General features: G+C 33.3%; 1 protein-coding gene across 3 annotated transcripts in view; it reads right to left on the bottom strand.

The window, feature by feature from the left end:
- Positions 1-21,406, bottom strand: part of LOC106715178 (RNA-binding protein fusilli) — a 67,029-nt gene that overhangs the window by 29,925 nt on the left and 15,698 nt on the right. For all 3 annotated transcript variants that reach the window (XM_014508422.2, XM_014508407.2, XM_014508414.2), the window contains exon 2: positions 4,705-4,797. In XM_014508422.2, the coding sequence (XP_014363908.2) occupies positions 4,705-4,797 (93 nt within the window). The remainder of the gene's footprint in view (positions 1-4,704; positions 4,798-21,406) is intronic.

The following is a 21,406-nucleotide window of genomic DNA, read 5'->3' as shown; positions in this document are numbered from 1 at the left end:
ATACAGATAACTATAGTCAAGCTCCACAATACATCTGTGTCTAATAAGGCGAAATACGATTAAATGTTAAAAAAGATAACTGGCTGTATACTCCCGTTGTCTTTACTTTTCCGGCAAACAAAAAAAATCCGAGCGCCATTTCTCCCTGGCATTCGCTTCACAGTCGGACGTCGAACCCGTCGTCGTACAGTCGGTTACGCAAGCAACAGCATCCGGGATACAGTTAAGAACAGGTTCCCGGTTCCGGCACAGGGCACACCGTTCACTCGACTTTGCTTGTTGAGACATTCTTAGATGTCTTAAAGCACCTGTGTTATATGAACTGCCGTATTTCATGATTTGTAGCTGCATTATGTTAGGTGTACCTTAGTTATATTTTAGTCAGATTGCGTGGATGTTCTAAAACACCTGAACAGATCTGGATGAAATTTTGATGAGGGACCGATTATACTCTAAAATAGCGCATAGGCTAACTAAATTTTTACAATACAATTTAATACAATTGAAATTAATACTGATTTACCCGTTATGGATCAATAAAAAATATTATTTTATAATGCACGTTGCCGTATACCGTAGAGTGTAATAAATATATTTTTTGTACTATAAGTTATGAATAACTTTTTAAGAAAAATATTAGCAATTGTTAAAAAAACGAATAAAACAGAATCTTCAACTGGTTACGATATAAATGCCGAGTAAACTTTTCGCAAAAACTCGGGTTATGTTGCAAAAACATAACACTCGAGTGGCGTGTCGATTTTATGTTATTATACGAAGCGTCGATCCACTTCGAGCTAGATGATTTCAATTTAAAATAGATGTAATATGTACTTTAAAATCGGCCTGCAAACCCAAAAAACCACCCTTGTGTAATCGATCCATACTATTCCATCAATAACTCTGAATAGTTTAATCGCAACCCTTAAATATTTCACCATAGCAACCCCTTTTGAAAGTAATATGTTTTAACAGGTTCTTAATGACTGACGTTCAAACATGTTTGACAAATTAGTTATTAATCGAAAATTTGTAATTTGACAAAAGCATCAAATATTGGCGTATACTATCAAGGATTTGACGAACGAATTTTTATAAAAATTTAATTTACATTGGAAAAAAGTGTTAATATTATTATTTTTATACTTTGAATTACTAATATTGTATGTAATTAATTATTTGCCGTGCACTATATCAAAATTATACGTGAAAGTGTTTTGCTGTTTGTGGTTAAAAATCTTCTTGAATAATACACAATAAAAATATAACTAAAAACGTAAACTTTCGATTTTCTATACCAATGATGGATTAATGAAGATAACAAAAAATAGCTTCTTGTTATATTATATGTTTTGCAAGTTATGTGTTTAGATTTATTTCTAACTAATGTGAGTAATAAGTGACTAGACAAAGTCAAAAAGACTTGGCGTACTCATACTTGGTTTCTGATACCTTATTTGCCTGAGAACCCTGCATAAAACATATCGTCATCCCATTTATTATCTTTGTACGAGATAACATTTTATTTTAAACAGGGACTTTGGTCTCAGAAACCAACGATTAGTTACGTTCCGCGGTAATACAGTTACGTTCTATCATTTTTCGTCGTTTAAAAAAAAAAAAAGTGAACCCAAATTGTCTTAAGTATTTTTGTATTCCTACCTAAAGTGTCTTATAGTCGTTTAGGCTACAGTTCTATAAATTGTCACATTTTCAACAAAGGAATCTATGGTTCAAGTCCAAGATATCTATGGTTTGAGAAACGGGCAATGGTTTTCGTCATTCAGGCAAAAACTCTATGAGTAGAGCATACTTCGTTATGACCTTACGTACACCTTTGATGAATTAAACTTAAATATATTATAATGAAATATTAATTATGAATGTCATAATTTAACTAAGCCAAGGATGTGCACACACTAAGTACTGTGTAATGTGAATAATAATGATTTTTTTATTCGACGCTAACAAGGGTAAAGTTTGTATGTTAATGTGATTTTTGTGAAAATTTATGTACACAAGGTTTTCCTTACTTGTGCTTTAAAAATGAATATTTAATAAGACATCGAAATTATAGGCGAAACCATCTTTAAAAGAGGTAACTCAATCTAAAGATAATTTAACAAAAATCTTAACTAAACCCGGCAAGTGTTGCAATGTTAACTTCAAAATAATGTTAACGCGTAAGAAGGGGAAATATTGTGGAATCTGTCTTGAATAGGCAACGCAACTTCGACGAATTCTGGTGGCTGCTTGTTCTTTTATCACCTTACGAAAAATTTTTTTTATTTTTTTAGGTACAAACCTACTCCGCTTCCTAAGAATTCTCTACCAATCGATCCTGTGATTTGGAAAAGGCAGAGGAATTTAAATATAGCAACATTTTTATTGTTATTGAAAGATTCCATCGTTATGTCATAAGAGACGTATGTCAAGTTTAATATTTACATACTAATGTATGTCTAATTAATTTTAAACAAAAGAATTACTTTGAGTATTTTCTTTCTCTGTTCATAAATTATTTCTGCAAAAAAAGCGCATATTTATTGTAAACTAGCCGTCGCCTGCGACACCGTCCGCGCGGAATAGAAAAAAAAAATAATAATAAGTAGCCTATGTGTTCTTCTAGAATTCTAGACTATGTTCTACATCTGTGCCAAATTACATCAAGGTCCGTTGAGCTGTTCCGGAGATACCTTCAAACAAACATCCATCCATCTAAACATTCGCATTTATAATATTAGTAAGATATTAATTCGAGACGTTGATCGTAAGTACGAGTATAGGATAATTATTTGTTAAGAACTTAAGTAACTTAATTCTTATTAACTTATCTCTTATTAACTTAAATAACTTAACCCCGTTGTTTTATAAATTATACATAATAGATGGATATAACAAACATAAAGCTTTCTCACAGTCGTTTTGTAAAGTGAAGAGTTAGAAGATGTAAATCTTGGTATTTAGATTGGATTAAAGTTTATAGTTTGTTCTAATTAAAAACGGGAAGACCTAAAACATATCAACAATGTAAATTACACATCAATGTATACCAAATAAATATTCAAAGAGAACAAACAAATCCGATTTAAAATATGAAAATATATTCAAGTTAACCGAAATGCTCCCAGTGTCAGTGAGCCCGTTACTGACGTGTACAGTTATAAACCTGTACGTCTGACTATATTAAGGGCAGAGTGAAAACGACGAAAAAGTGGATCGAGAGCTGTATATTTGCATTTCGGTCGAAAAATCTTATTAAACGATATCCCGATTTCTGTACAATATATAGTTTTGTGTTTACGAACTCGCATTTGACTTAGGCCTAGTTACCCCTGACTTGAGTAGGATAAGAAGTCTCTCAAGGAAAATACTGACCACACGAACCTTTGATGATAATTACAATCTTAAAAAATAAAATGAATACTAAAGTAATATGTATTTTAGTATTTAATTTCTTACTCAGCCTATCCCTTTGGGTTTCATACGTAAATTTTATTGCAACTGTAAAATAAAAATTATACGATAATGTGACAACCCTACGTCTATTTAAAAAGCTATTGACACGGATAGTACGCGTGAAGTACTAGATTAAAGTGTACATTACCTTACAAGTACCTCAGGTAAATTAACACACTCCGAGGTCGCCAGTTAAAACTTGAACCCGCGACCTGCGCCTCGACATTCCAGTTTTAAAATTATATACCTCATTGTAATACGTCAGCAGTGAGCCTAGCTTGCATGTTAATAGACCTGTATTTAATTTAGCTGCTCTATTATTAGCTATCTTTGTTGTTAACTAAATTACAGTGCGACAATCTTGCGTTAAAAAAATAGTAGAACCCACAACAGTAGGTGCTGCACGAATAGCTCGACTGGTGAAATACACTACGACTTCACAATATGAGTACCACGACACGTATCAAAGGAAAGTATTTGCGCATTTCGTCTAATCAGTGTGTGCCGAAGGACAAATTTTAGTCTTCCCTTCCCATCCTTATTTAATAATAGAAGGACCATTCCAAGTCTGGGTTCCCAAGGAGGTGGAATTGGCAAAAGTGATACTAAAATAGCTGTCCTGTCATGTATGGCTGGGCCTGTGGTACGTGTTTTTTAGAAGCAACCGCGGGGTCACATTCATCAGCCCAAATAAGATTGTGGGACTAATTTAAAAAAAAATATTAAGGTGTTATTTAATTAAAGTTACTAATACAGTTATGTTCCTTATTCCAGTTAAATTAACATAATTTCATTTGAGGTAGATGGCACTAAATTTTCAGATTATAAGTTAATACAGGGTTAGGTTAATAAAGTAAAAAATTCGCTTTCCGTGAAAATATTAATGCTTCAAGTATTCAAGTAGTAATGACTTTGAATTGATATTAAAAGATACACAGTGACAACCCTACTGATACACGGGAAGGTGTTCAAAGGTCAGGGTTGTCATGCGAAGTTGTGACACGTGATTGTACAAACAGTTTATACTTACGTAAGAGGGAAAAGTAATCTATAAGTATAGTATAGTTTGATTTGATGTCAAATCAAGGTTGAGATGAAGGAATGCATTTTATAGAATCACGGACTTTAATAGTATTCCTCACTATTTACTAAAAATTACACCCTTAAAATAAACTATAATGTAATCTCGCAATTTTTTGTTTGGTTACAAAGTTTTGATTTTGGAATAAGGGAGAAAGTACCCACCTGTTGTACAACTATTTCTAAAGGCTGTCCCGTTTGCAGCTCCGCCGACGGTCGTCTTGTCGGACGTACCGCATATTCACGTTGTCCTATCACCTGTAAACAAACATATATTTTAAAACTTAAGGCATTTCTCGTATCAATATCAGTTTATCTTATGTTTTTTTTTACTTTTTCTAAACTTCTTAAAAACTGAAATTAAAAACACTGAACTTCTTTGCTTTTCAAATCCTATGTACTCGTAATTACATAAGACATCAGAATCAGACATAACATCGAAGATAAATAAGCAAATATCTTATTAATGCGTAGCGATACTGTGGTCTATCCAAAGTATTCCTTTTAAGAAGGTTTCATTAAAACTCAAATGCTATGCAACACACAGTAGGTATAATAATTTATGTTCCAGAAACATAAATCATTGTTATTTGAACCGTCGTCGAATCCCAACAAGCAAATGTTTCAATTGGATTATAAGCAATCAGAACTCGACACCAACTCAATGAGCCAAGCCAATCAGCTGACGGCCATTTTGTAAACAACTAAAATGGCGGTTTACAAGTCTAAAAATTACGATGTGCTGCTTTTGAACCTTTATTAATATTTAGCATCCTAGTTAAGTTACAAATTAAATATGATATTTACATTAAATTCACATAATAGCTATTTAATTACAAATCGATTAAAATAACAACAAAAAAAAACAACAAACATATACGGTCACAAATATAATTATACGACTAGTTTTTTCCATTTGTCGTCTTGGCGGGCGTTATTTTTCCACATTGTATGTAAACTAAGAGTCGGTAGGTGGTTGGGAACGTAATAGGTCGCGACTTCCATTGCGCATGCGCCGGTCAAATGTCACCTGTGACAATGGCGGGAAAACGACTACGGTTGCGAAGTTAATTTGACGTATGTTCATTTGGAGGTTTCTTATTTGACAATGTTTAAGTATGATGAGATTTTAATTTTTGTTTTTTACAAATCCATGAATATTGTTCGAAAGTGAAAATTATGAAAGGTTTACTTAAGTGTACCAAATAACTATAATTTATAACTACGTCCTTAACTTACGTAACTTTTACTCGCGACTACGTCCATGCGAATAAAAAAAGGAAACGAAATAAAAAGTCCTATATTCGTCTCCTGGTGCTAAGCTACGGTAGCTGCGGCAGCCTTCAAATTGTCAGCTAAATCGGTTCAGCCATTCATGAGTTATAAATAGAGTAACTAACACAACTTTCTTTGTATATATACATATGTATAGATAACTTGGTCCAGTGACGGTTGCGCTGTTAGCTTAGTTCTATCAGAAAATCTGTCTAGGCGTAGAAGAAAACACACCCAAGATATTATAAACGGCTGCTTTAGCTTCATTTATGCCATCGGGGCCACATAAGTTCTTCGCACCACAAACATTTTATCTGTATATCCGATGTGCTATAACAACCTATTTTGACTAAACAGTGACTTGATAAAAGGAAACGACAATTCAGTTTGAAACGGCATAATTAAACGCGTATTTGACAAATTTGCAAATCATTGTTTTAATATATATACCACTACTAGTTATTGCAGGCGACTCCGTCCGCGCGGAATTAAAAAATGTCTGTAAGTAGCCTATGTGTTCTTCCAGACTATGTCCTACATCTGTGCCAAATTTCATCAAGATCCATTCAACACTTTTAGAGATAAATACCTTTAAACAAGCATCTAGCGAAACATTCGCATTTATAATATTAGTAAGATGTGTTCCTGAATCATTGAACATTTGATAAAATTTTACGAATTTAACTTCGTTTTGCGAATCGTGAAAAAAATAGGAAATATAGAAGACTGTTAAAAGCGCCACCTACCGTTAATACACAGTACACAAAATAAATTCTATCTTTCAGGTCATACAAATCAAACAAATATTAATTGAAATTGTTTTTGTTGTTTTAAAGCTTAGCACTAGCAAAGATTATAGAACGATAAAAAAAGGATAATTTAGCGCGCGTTACGTATGCTTCCATTTATAAATAAATACAAATAAAGCTTTTTTTATTACACATATGTATTCATCAAGTATTTTACCATATTTAGATGTTCTTACAACTACGTAGAAATTACATGGCCGGACAAGCTTCCAAATTAAGATATAGATTTAGTGTAATTTCCCGTTGAGTTTATTCCAACATAAAACAGTAGAATACTGATACCTCCAATGTCAAGGGAAATGCAAAAAAAATCGACTATTGAGCCTTCGACTTAAGAAGTTCAGGATATGAAGTATTTAACGTGGAATTCCTAGTAAGACGTGAATATTTGAAAAACGACTTATAGAGTATTAAAATGAACTAAAATAACTATTTATTATCTATTAACTACTAATTTTTTTCGAGTTACAAAGTCTAAATAATTCGAGATATAGAGTATTTAGGATTCAGCGGAAGGGAACGGATTTTTTTATTTGTAGTCTTACGTTTTACAAGGTTCGAGTTATAGACATTCTACTGTACATACCTAAACATTTCAAGCATGGAGTATATGTATATCTCATTATTAAAAGGCAAAACGTTGTAAATTTTAAAATAGTCACGAAAATTACAACAACATACAATGAAATTACAAAATAAATTTCTTTTAAAAGCACTTATGTAAAGTGTCAACAAACACAGTTTTAAGTACATTTTAATATATTTATATTTGTCAGCTCGTATACGTCACCACCGAGGAGCTCTGAGCCTACCCTAATTTCGGTGTGACTAAGCCTTAATCAACTATACTAGCCTAATGAGGATTAGTTGAATTAACAAATACGTATCTTTGAATCTCTTAGTCTGTGCAGGATGCATCACGATGATCACCTTCATCATAAGTCAGATTAAGTACATTATGAAATTCGAAAACCGTAACATTAGTATATAGCGGGGTTTGAACCCGGACCTTTAAATTACGATCCAGTCCTTAACAACTGTACCATCGTCTCTCTAAACTTAATTATTATTCTTGCACGAACAAGGTAATAACTGATTGTTCAGTTTTTATAATCTCATTAACTTATTGGTTTACACAATAACGTTTAGTACCTGTGAAAATCAATAGATCCAGTTTACGTCAGCTGTCAGGCTTATAGCCTTTATTATCCTTTATTTATGCAATCAAATCGTTTAAACGACATTACTATGCATATAGCGTGGTGCTCGCAATTAAATTGAATAAACAGATTGACACATGATGAACAATAGTAAGCGAATAATAAAAATGAGATAAAATAGTAATTAAATTAATTGCATATTTAATAAAAACAACGAAGTTAATCATGTAAATAGTTTTTTTTATCGCTTCTTAATATGCCCAAGCTATGTTTTTCCAGACTGGTATCTCTTGTCCGTACTAATATTATAAAGGGGAAGGATTTGTATTTTTGTATTTAACGAATAAACTCAAAAACTACTGAACCAATTTCAAAAACTTTTTTCCCATTAAAAGGCTACATTATCACTGAGTAACATAGGCTATATTTAATACTAGATTTATTTAGACTAGAATAAGTTGCGGGCATCGGCTAGTAAAAGGTAAGCATCAGGCAGTTAAATAATCTAAGAGCCTAACTCCTCCTGAGTCATTCAGACTAATTTCAATTGTGATTCCTAGTTTTTGACGGATTACATTCACAAGTTCACAACATTGGGTAGGACATTCCTAGAAAGAATAAAATTCCGCAAAAATTAGCTACAAGTGGTCACAATAGATTGAACATAGGTATATATATACGACAAAATTTGCAGCCCTATCAGTCGGCAAAGAACAGTGTTGTAAGGAAAAATCGCTTTAACTTTTTATTATTACAAAATACATAACAGCCTGTGTTTGTCCACTGCTGAACGTAGGCCTACCTCATCGATTATTACTGTATTTTATTATTATTATTATAGTTTTACCGTAGCCAGAGACACGCATACATATAAATGTAACTGACAGGTGCACGATGGACGTCTAGACCGACATACTTCACTTCAATTTACATTCCTTTACCTGCAATCTTCCTCCTTTAGCCACATAATGTTTCCCAGTAAGCATTTAATAAACGGAAATGCGTAATAGTGCGGAAAATATACCAGAATGATTTTGATATTTTATATTACGGCAAAAATTGAGTTTTGTTTACTTAAAGTATGGGTTTGAAACAGTCTACAAGCCTAGGTTAGCGATCATGTTTTGTTCACTTATTTTTGATCTAGATCAGTGTTTCCCAAAGCGGGCGATAACGCCCCCTTGGGGGCGTTTGAAACCTAGGAGGGGGCGATAAGGGGTCCAAAAAATGGGGGGCATTGAAATTAATTAAAGTAAAGAAATTGTGGTTTTTAAGTTTTAGGGCTAAATAAAAATTAGAGGGCTCTGGAATATAATTGATTTTCAAAGGGGGCGTTGAAAGAAATAAGTTTGACAGTCACTGAATTAGATATTCATTTTAAACACGGAAGAAAAGCGTCAACAGCTGTGTTATCAAATAATTTGACAAAATAACATTTGATAAAAATAATTGCACTTCTACAGACGCGTTAGTGATTTGAAATACAAAACATATTACAAAGTTCTACAACTCAGTCTTGTTAATATCAATTCTAAAGAGGCGCTTACGGAATTTTTAATCTGCTTAAAAAAAAGATAATAATCTAACAAAGATGTCTAAACAGACAGATTATACATAAGCATGAAGCAGATAAAAAATGCATCATCATAAAAACAGCCAATTACTCAATAATCAAGTTTAAAATGTCTATGCGACCTTTATGTATGTAACAAATTACAGTCAATTTCCATTGACGTAACAAACTCTGCTTTTTCAAAGAAAATGAGCAATGATGGCAATATATTATGGATATTTTTAATATATTTTCTTAGAATAGTATAATACATATGTGGCCTAATTTATAGGCAATTAACGCAGGACAAGTCTAAACAATGACCTGGTGAACGTTGCGGGAGTGCACTGGATGCGAGCCATAGAACCGGGCAATGTGGCAATCGATGGGGGAGGCCCACACAGAAGTGGACAAACTCAGACTAATAGTGACGGTGAAGTCTAAAATACTAATTTCATTTTTAAATGTCATTAGTTCGTCTGAAGTATTGACATAGATGTAGAACGTTGCAATATCAAAGGCGATTCTATATTTCTGGTCAGATTAAATACATATATTTGAAAAGGTTGCGTTCGAGAGAATTCTAGAACCTTTTAACTTTAGTTACATTTAAAACTAACTGCTACGCTGCCTCGATTGTCATTTAACGAGTTCCTTAACACAAAAGCTTCACTAAGGGACGCTTTTTGTTGCAATTAATATAAGTGGATGTAAATGACTTAGGTATCTTATTAAAAAACATGCAATTATATTCAGCAATAATTATACACGTGTACAGTTTAAATTACACAATAAACTATTATTTTATTACGAGATCATTTGTGATAGGTCATAGCTTTAAGTTTTAGAGCCCATCTCATTAAGATTCTATAGATGAAGATTAGTAATTATACATTTGAGGGTTTTTAATTGATTTTATGCTAACCGCTAACCATTGGTTTCTGAGACTAAAATCTCTGTAATAAAACAGAGATAACAATATGTTTTAAAAGGATTTAGTTTCAGAAACCCACGATAAGATCCTTTAAGATTTCAGATATAATCAAATTAAATTCGAACTAATGCCAAAGATATAGTCAACATTATACACTGATTTAATTTAAAAGTGGATTTGGAATTAATATAACCGATTTTAGAAGGACATTTCCGTTCACCTATAATTAGGTAAACAGAATAAAGATAATCTTCAAACTCTTTCATAACTAATTCTTAATGTAGACTTAGTTAAATACTTATTGTATTTATATTCTGATGGGTTATAATAAGTCGCCCTATAATGTGCATAACATATAACCACATTCCTAACATGTTAACTCGTCTACTGTACTAGATATATTTCCGAGAATTGGACATATAATATGTTGTTAAATGAACAATGTATGCATGCATTGTAGTGCCAAATAAACTATGACTTATGTACAACCGAGTTATTATTTACTTAGTCGTTTATTTCCTAAACATTTCCCTTTGTACACATGATAACGTAAAACTTCTAAAACCGGCTAATTTAGTTGCTAGGCGACTTAAGCAATACAATGTAATAGGGCTTTGTACACATGCTCACATCATCATCATCATCAGCTCACTGTACGTCCCCACCGAGGGGCTCGGAGCCTTCCCCAAGTAAGGAGTGACTAGGCCATAGTCAACCACGCTGGCCAAGTGCGGGTTGGTTGACTTCACACATATCATTGAATTTCTTCTCTGATATGTGCAGGTTGCATCACGATGTTTTTCCTAAACCGTAAGAACGTCGGATAAATGTACATATGTAAATCGAAAATCGAAAAACACATTGGTACATGGCGGGATTCGAACCCAGGACCTGCAGATTGCAAGTCAAGTGCTTAACTCCTGAGCCACCGACGCTCTTTCGTACCATGCTCACGGAGCTGACATTTTATTCTTTCGTCTTCAACGCCAGTCGCTCGCAATCTGTTTGTAAAGATTGTCGCAAATCTAAATAGATGTATATCTCTATGTATTGACTTAATAGATAAATCGCGTTAAGGACTCAATGTTGTGTGAGCGTACGCAACGCGATACTCTTGACGTAAGGATACAATATTATTCGAAGATTTACATATTACGATGCGTTGTGTACAAAAGCCCTTATATTGGATCCAAAGAGGGTAACTATTTTAATTATTTAACTGTTAAACCCTTTATATCTTAAGCTTTACCTTTTTTGTACAATTTTTGTACAAAAAAATAATAGTAACCTACTTTTTTTAAAGTAACAATTAGACAAAGGATTAATACATACTTAACTACATCAGGCCTCAAATAAACAATAAAAAAACAATTGTTGTTTTTTAATTACTACTTAATTTATATTTTTATTGTTGTTTAAGCATCAGAAACAAAGTTATACATACCTATAATTATAACAAAAACTACAACAAAAGCGATAATGCCTACACAATTTAAGACAATTCTCAAGAAGTGCACACAAAAAGTAACATTAAATCCAAGGTGAAGTAATTTTGACGGTAGGATTTACAAAATTAATTATTAAAGGAAACAAGAAATATGACGTCAAAGACGACTTTTTTTTTAATCTATACATTTAATAAAATTGGATTTCTTAAATCGAAAAAAAAATCATATTATTCATGATGTATTTTTGCGTATTAACAAAAAATATATTTTTTTATTTTCTGTCCGTCTGTCTGTCTGTCCGCGTTTGTACCTAGTAATCTCCGATTTGACTGGAAGGTATCTGATGTATGTGGATAGTTAGAAGTTCCGAAGAAGTCGCGGGCGACTGCCAGTATCAAACATTTTTTTACCTTACATCATGGAATTGTTGACAACTAATTTATTAATAAGGTGGCAAACGAGCAAGCTGCCATCTGATTACTCCGAAATAGAGACCGCTGCCTAAAGACATCCGCAATTTCAGATAGGTTGCCTACCTTTAATCGACGTAGGAAGGGACGGACGTATACAAAATTTTTATATCCTCTTCGTATGGACCCTCCGTCAAATCCACTTCCACATACCATTCTTACCTTATAACAAAATGGTGGGAAGAGAAAGGGAACTAAAATTAGGCCTCCGGCACGCAATAGTTATAACTAGCTACATATTTTCAGTTTTAACTGGAACAGTCTGACTTTACAGTTAAAACTTACGTGTGTATCCAATACTGAGAATCGTACAATTTAACTGACACACGTGCATTTAAATTGATTTAAGTAAGGTTAGGATTCAGACGTTACGTCAAGGAGACACTCTGTATAAAAATCAATCTGAACATTATATTTTATACTAAATACTATTATTACTGTTGAATCATCCTTTGTATTATTAAATTATACAGGATGTTAAATAACTGGCAGTGGAAAATATGACCAATATCGGAGCTAGTTACGGTTAATATGAATTTATTATAGTGTAGTTACAATTTGCGGTTACCTTAACGATATGCGTAATAATGCTTTATAGCTGTTATTGTTTATGGCAGGCAATCTACAACTTGTTCCTTAATTGTAAGCATCTATGAGCGCAATCACTAATTTGTACTATACTGTATAAAGCATAGTATATATTGTAAGGTGTTATTTGATTCTTAGGACCTTACTAAGAAGAAAAAAACTTGAGAGGTATCAATGGACACCCGGATGGAACGAAGTTCTTCAATTAATTAGTGAAGGAACCAATGTTTATTCTATGCATAAAAAACTTAAGTCTTCACAAGAAGTACATTTTATTTCTATGAATTTTCGTTATATATTGTCACGTCGTTGCCATGGTGATATAGCAAAAAGTGTCGTGACAACTTTTCGTAAGAATTTTTTCCATCTAGCCCCCTTTCACAACGCGCGATAAGGAACTTCGTTCCAAAAAAAGTTATTCTGGACAAGTATTTTGTTTGTGTAGGAGTTTGGTTACAGGTACTATGTTAAACTTTTCACACATCAGTAGAAACTTTCCACTACGATAAAGTCGTTTATATTATTTGGAATGTTTAAACTTTTCATTTTGTCATCGCAACACTTACTAAAGCTAGTCTCATATAAAAGATTACAACGCGTTTAAGCATTTCACTTTTTGAGGTATTATTTTTATATATCTCTACTTTCGTTATAAGATATATCTTTTTGTAAACTACAGACCACTTACAATGTTACAAACACATACATAAAATTACATACAATATTTATTGACGTAAAGCTCATAGATGGCTTAGTAAATACTCGATATGAGGCCAAGTGTCAAATGGCTTGGCGCAAACAACACAGCTAAGTACATCTTTAAACGTATGACGAACTAAACGCGATTTATACTACGACTGCTGGATACATTTGCCCGATAGTTTTTTACTTAAGACAATATGTAACTTTATATCAGCCTCCATTTAAGGTAACGCATCGACAACATGTTGAAGAAGTCTATGCGCAGCGGTCGATTCGTTTTTTAGCGAAATCAGCTGGCGGCTTGCTCTTTTGCCACTTTATACTACTATTAAAAAACCTAAATAATTTGAACATACAAAAACTGTTAACGGTTGTCGTTAATAACGATTTTTTACAAAATATTAAAACGTAAGTTTATGACTTTTTATAATGTTTTAAGGTATATTCAAAGATATATTTGAAGTCAACCAACCCGCACTGGGCCAGTGTGGTTGACTATGGCCTAGTCACCTCTGACTTAGGCTCCAAGCTCCTCAGTCATGATTAAGGTGGCAATAGACATCTTCAACAAGCTAAAAGGTTCCAGATGTACCGCCTTAAATGGGCAGAGGAGGGAGGGGGGAAGTAGAGATAAAGTTCACCTTCCTATAAGTACCCTCCTTGGCACAGTCTGGCTGTACTAATTACTCTCTTGTGGAATTTAATGGCATATAGAGAGTTAGAACAAGCTTCTGTTCCGGTTCACATTCACAACAATGTGCCACAAACACAAGTCAAACTATATCACGATGCATCAGTAATACAGATGTTACGCAAAGCTAAAGGTAATCTATTCAATATGTAACATGTGTTTTATTCATGTTTTATATAAATAAAACTGGTGATTCATATTATATTATAAATTTTATCAATGATGAAACATTTCATTGGATTATGTTGATTTCTGATCGTTAGTCGATTTATCGCAAACTCAATTAACTAGTAGTACTAAAATCTTAATATATATTAATCTCGTGTCACAATGTTTGTCCTCAATGGACTCTTAAACCACTTAACCGATTATAATAAAATTCGCACACCATGTGCAGTTCGATCCAACTTGAGAGATACGATAGTTTAAATCTCAAATTATAGTCGCAATTTTAATTTATTGCTAATTATTTGTCTGTTATTATTTGACAGTCACAATTATCTGTTAACTCCAAATGATTCTAACAGATGTCGATACCTTTCCACTGGGTTGAGTAAGTAATCAATAGATGGCGCTGCTATGGTAAATCTACGAACGTGTCATATAAGCTACATTTATTTTTATCTATTTTTCATACCCCAATTAAGTTTTTTTTAACTGCGCGCGGACGGAGTCGCGGGCGACAGCTAGTAGATTTATATCTTATAATCAATGTTACATATCGTCCTTTAGCTTACAACATCGCTCAAGTCGAAAATTAGCGGTTTTTACATTTTAATACCATTAGATGGAGCTGCTCATTCCGCGTCTAAACTTTGGTCACATGATAATGGAAACGTAAAGAAATAGAGTAAAATAGCGTAAATCGACAAAAAGTGAAGAAATAATTATTTCTTAACCACTAAATAGATTATTTATTAAGAAATTACTAAAAAAAATCCACCGATTTTTTTAAATAGACAGTTTTTTTTGTCTCCTGTAAATTTGTTAAAAATGACTTATGCGGTGTTGTTAGGTAAGGGACGGTATGGTATTCACCTGTCCCGATGTTTGTCATCAAATCTTGCAAATTAAATTTGATCCACTTCCCGGTTACTGATTGAGATGAAAACTGTGCATAAATGTGTAAACCACGTGAAAATATCGAATTGACTTATGATGACATGGCGCTGATCTGATGATGGAGCTGGGAGATAACCTTATGAACATCGCAATGAAACTGCACAACCTCATCAAGTTTAGGCTCATTTGTATCGTTTTGAATAGTTTGCTTTTTTATTTTTAATAGTTTTCAACAAAAAGAACATAATAAAATTTTGTTTTTAAACAGTTTGTTTTTCTTTGTAAAACGGCAGCAAAAAAACTGCGCAGTCAAAGGACATTGTATACTCTATGATAGACTAGAGTCCCGCCAATTTGCAAGAGTATTACCATCATTAACCTGTACTTACCATAGTGCATTTATGACAACTCGGCGCCGAGATTTATAACTAAAAGTCATGCAGCCTTGACACTAAAGTACTAAGTCTGAGAAAAACAGATTTAATTGGCTTTCCGGTTTATAGAATTGGCGAGGCAATAACGAATAAAGCTTTTTATATATGTCATGTGAAATTATCCCGTTCATCTAATTCTACGATATAACTCATGCCCAAAATCCAGAGGGTATGCAGAAATTGCGGTACATTGGGCGTGATCCTGGCACACGACTAGCCTCTCTTTCATTAACACATTCTTGTTGGATCAGCTACCTTTTTTAGTACGTACTTTTAGTTGTTACTAATAAATTTAGAAACTGGTCATAGCAACTTACATACGTATTATATTAATTTCTTGTGATAATAATTTGATCCTGTAATATTTGATTTCAGTTCTTCACATAGTTTATCAATGTTCGATTCCATTAAAATATTTGTCGTAACCGTTGAAGTGTTAAAACAATAGATAGAATATGCGGATAAAGACAAATACAGGAAGGTGTATTATACCTATATACCTATTAATGTTAAGATTTAAATAAACATCTGGTGATGTAATAGATTACGTCACAGCTGTGTTTTATTCAAAGGTGTCAAACGATCAAGCGGTCAATTGGCTAAAGTAGCGAAGTGACCGCTACCGCTCCCTATATCTATGAGTTAATCTTATCTATACTTTAGTAGGGTTGGCAACATGAGGTGACCGGCCGTAAAAAATGAAGCCAAAATTTTAAGCTCGTCAACCAACCGCACGTGAGTGGGATAAGGCCAGGATAATGAGTTTTAATCCAATACACCCACTATGGACAAATAAACTCGCAAATATTTCTGGTGAAATAAGTTTTAACATATCTACATAATACGAGCTTTTACTATTTCACAATATTACTTAATTTTATCTCCTAATTTACACCAAATAACATAAAAAAAATGACATGACATGATTGATAAGTTGACGTTCCCCTGTTTACTTTATTTGAGATAAGCTATTGATTTTTATCTGGAACAAACTAAACAGTTGCAAATGATTTGCCTATTTAATTGTTAGAAGAGTTTCATTTCCTTTTAAATGTAAATAAATGAAACACATAGCATATATTACTAATATTATAAATGCGAATGTTTGGATGGATGTATGTTTGAAGCTCCATAACGGCTCAAGGGATCTCGATGAAAATTGACACAGATGTAGAACATAGTCTGAAAGAACACGTAGGCTACTTATAACTTTTTTAATGCCGCGCGTACGGAGTCGCGTTCGACGGCTAGTATGTTATGTATGTTGATGGTATATAACTATACATTTAACAAAGTGCAATTGATATTAAAATCAATAAGCATTATTGACTGACACATGACTGTTTGCTTCTATTATACTTATGTAAACAGTCGTTAGTACATAGTAAACATACGACATATTATTTTCTTGTATCAACTTCCTTAAAAGCTGTTACTTCACAACGTATCTAAAGTTAGTTCAGTTATAAAAAAAAATAACAAACACGACTCAATATTTGCCAAGGATAGTATAAAATTAATTTTATAAAAGAAATGTTTTGCATTTGTTAAAAAATTTTGTCAATTACACGTTAGTTCTGCATCAATTGCTATCCGTTTATGTCTCGTGGTTTTATAAGATCCTTCGTACACAAGGCAACGTAAAACTTCGAAATCCGGCGAAAACATTTTCGAATAAGAAAAGGAAGGGAAGAGGAAGTGTATTTGATGAAGCACGCATAGGAAGGGGAAATTTTCTCTATCTCTGCGTCTCTTACCCCGTCGATTAAAGTTAGGCAACGTATCTGAAATTGCGTATGTTTATGGGCTGCAAGCACTTGGCTTTTTCGGTGAACTCAGGTGGCTCGTTCGTTTGCCAACTTATGATATAAAAAAAGATACATTGGTTTGTGTACGAAAGCATTAATTGACAAAGTTTATAATCGATCGGTGATCTATAACAAATGATCAAGACGAATACAAGTATAAATAAAAACAAATGCATTCGTAATAACATTTCCAAACATGCTTGCCTTCAAGTTATTACTGTGTACTAAACTATATAAATACTAAAACTAGTTGCTCCTGTATAATTAATAGCTATTACTTCCCTTTCGAAACAGTTTTTACACCTTCATTAAACATAATAATATAGTATGAAACAAAATGATTACAAATCAATTTTAAAGTTTTTTAGTACTACAAAACAACTGCTAGTTACATTGCTTACGTACATCTAGATTCTAGACAGGAAAGGTCGTTAAAACCTTGACTTTGTGAAGTAGCCAACCTAACATTCTAATTCCTATCATAGAATTAAGCTTAAAGTTTAAATTAATTGATTATTATAATTGATCTATAATCTACTTGTAAATATTGCTTGATTTAAACTGAGTAACTAAATGTGAAGGCCTTCAAGAGTAAAGTTTTTTTTTTATATGAGAAGGGGGCAAACGAGCGGCGCGAACACCGAAGTGATCATCGACGCCCATGGACATCCGCAACACTAGGAGAATTGCAGATACGTTGCCGGCCTTTAAGAAAGATATATGCTCGCTTCTTGAAGGACCCTAAGTCGTAGTGGTAAGTTACGCTTACCAAGACCACATCAATACAAAACATCAAGCAGGATCGTGTCACCTATTTCAGTAGTACCTAATAATCTCTGGAACGGCTGGACTGATTTTGACGAGACTGTGATGGGCAGTTAGATGGTGCACGCGGGCATATTCTAGGCTACTTCTTTTTTTTTATTCTGCGCTAAAGAATTCGAACGCTACCACTAGTGAGTCATAAAAAAATGCTTCCGTTAAACCTTTGGAATAAACCTTCGGAAAATTTCAACACATATAATCTTGATATTAAACTGGTTTCGTCATTGGGGTATTCCAATATTCCTAGTAACGTAAACAGTTTATAGATAGTCGAAACATAGTTGTCCCACTTTGTTTTCTTATTACTACCTACTTCAGAAAAGCATGTGTTTATATTTCATCCCACCTTCGTCAAATCCACTTCTCAATCCAATCCAGAAAAAGGTGGGAAGGGAACTTGCTCTAAAACTAGGCCTCCGCATCGAACACACACCAGACGAACCACGAAATTGCTTCCACTTCACGCCTGTTTTCTCAATGGTCATGGTATTGCACCGGTCAACCCGGACCATTCATGCAACCAACAAATATTGTTGTTGCGGGATCTACTATATCTACGGTCCGGACTGGTCAGGAACTTAACTGCACCACCGACGTGATGTTAACGTAATATAGGATGACAACGCACTTTACTCTTTAAACCAGTTACGCTGTTGAGGTCGAAAATATGTCGCCATCAACTCACATATGTTCCCAGTTTCGGTAATGGAAACACATAGTAAAACATTCATAAAAACATATCCGAAAAACTTTACTCTCCTACAAGTCGAACAAAACAGCTTGTTAAAATTAATCTTCACGTAAACCATATGAATGTGTTAAAAAAAATTGCCTAATATGCATAATCTCAACTGCTTACGAAAACTGTAATCTCGTTTAATCTCAAAGTCATTTGTAATAAACATCATCCCTTTTAATTGTAGAATTACAGCTACGGATTTAGTTACATTCAAAGAATCTGGTCAGGTGAGAGGCGCTGCAGTCGCGGTTAATTCTGTCAGAAAATATGTAAAAAATTTGTTCTGCAGCTGGTTACTAAAATAGTTAATTTTTAGATATTGAAAGGGGCGCTAGTGAGCTATGATAATTTACTTTGACTGGACAGGGGCATACCCTTGGGTCCGATAATGTTATCGGTCTGTACCTATGCAGAGACTCTTGTATTGACATGTATTTTTTTGGGATTGAGTAGTCTCTGTTTGCCTTGAAGAGGCATTTACAGTTTCACCGGGCTTGAGGTGGCAGGGCGCAGATGGCGCTTAGCCTAAACCTCGTTTAAGAGTAACTAGGCTCGAGGGCTCCCTCGGGAGCCTCGGCTCGGGCTGTTACTTCGTTATTATTACAGGATTGGTTTTTGACATGTATTGTTTTTTTTTTGTTATTTATTAAGGCATTGGATATCGGTGTCCTTTAGCCTACATGTATTGTTGTCTTTGTTTTGTCAAAGATTATGAAAAAGGTAACAATGTTTATTCACAGAAGTGGAGTTATTAATGTAAATGTACAAGCTCCTTTTTAGCCGACTTCAAAAAGAAGGAGGTTATCAATTCGACTGTATTTTTTTTTTTTTTTTTTTTTATGTGTGTTACCGCGAAACTCCGCCCCTGGTGGTCCGATTTTTATGAAAAATATTTTAATCGAAAGGAAGTGCTTGCAGGTGGGTCCCATTTTTTTGTTTTTTTTTTTAAATAACTAGAAGACTAGTAGATTTTGAATATAGCTTCAAAATTTGTTGCGACAATTAGGGACATTTTTGCTTTCAGCGCTTACGTAGGCTAAACTATAGGACCTACATAAAAATGATGTATGGCGAATTGTAGCTCTTTAAATGTGCTAAATAAAAGTCAGCGATAGCATATATCTATCTTTTATAGTTTTCTCACAATAACCATTTTTTTCTTCAGAAACATCAATTAAATTCATGCCCTATTTCCGACACTATTATTCGAGTTCAGTATTAACCCTTATGTAAATAAACATGTTCATTATCAAGAGAATTTAATGTAGATTATATTTGCAATTGAAACTATATCATTCTGTCTAATAGTTTAGGAGATATCGTAAGAATAAAATTACGCGGAAACGAAAAATACTACACGAAAAGCACAATTTTGCTTTCTGGGCTTACGTAGGTCAAACTATATGACTTACATAAAAATGATGTATGGAGTAATTATAGATCCTTAAATTTGCTAAATAAAAGTCTTCGGTGGCATATATCTATCATCTATGGATGTCTCACAAAAAACATGTTATTGTGAACAAACTTCGATTAAAATGCACACGAAAAACAGCGTCGTAAGCTTACGGCGCTATTATATTATATTCGATATGAATCCTTATCCAAATAAATATGTTTGATGGTTAGAGTATTAAATGCAGATTACATTAGCCTTTAAACTATGCAATTCTGATCAATAGTTTGGGAGATATTAAATAATTAAAAACTACGCGCATTCGAAAAATGCTAGTGCGGCGCGCGGCTGGACTAAATTAAAGGCACGCTACGATGTATTAGTTCGGTAATTTTCAATTTGTATACCGATTTTGATAATTATTTCATTGTTTAAAGGATAAGTGGTTATCTGCTGCATTCTAAATTAGTTTTTGAATTGAAGTACACACATCAAATAGGAAAGTCCTTTTCTTTATTTGTCTTATTTATGTCTTTATATGTATTAAGGAAATTTGTAATTGAACTTCAAATTCACTAAAAATTGTGAAATAAAACAAAAATTTTAAGAAAAAAAAATAGCCGACTTCAAAAAAAAAAACAATCTCAAACAAAATGCAGTCATAAGTAACCTAAAAAAACCAATTTCAAACAAAATGCACTCAAAAGTAACATAAAAAAATTCAAACAAAATGCACTAAAAAGAAACAAAATAATGTCATGAAAACTCTCTAAACTCTAGTAGTTAGTAGTAGGGGCTCAGTTTTCCGCAACTCCACGACAAGCGCGTATTTTGCGTGTCTCTAAACTCTAAAGAAAGTTCTCTTCTTTCTTGTAACATGTCTATATTGTATAATTATTGTTATTTTGGAGTCGGTTTCGGCCTAAGTAGGGACATAAACGTAAGTATGTCTAATACATCTCAAATATAAAATG

Source organism: Papilio machaon, chromosome 26 (assembly GCF_912999745.1).
Source record: "Papilio machaon chromosome 26, ilPapMach1.1, whole genome shotgun sequence".
Classification (NCBI taxonomy): domain Eukaryota; kingdom Metazoa; phylum Arthropoda; class Insecta; order Lepidoptera; family Papilionidae; genus Papilio; species Papilio machaon.
This window is presented reverse-complemented; position numbering and strand designations above follow the sequence as displayed.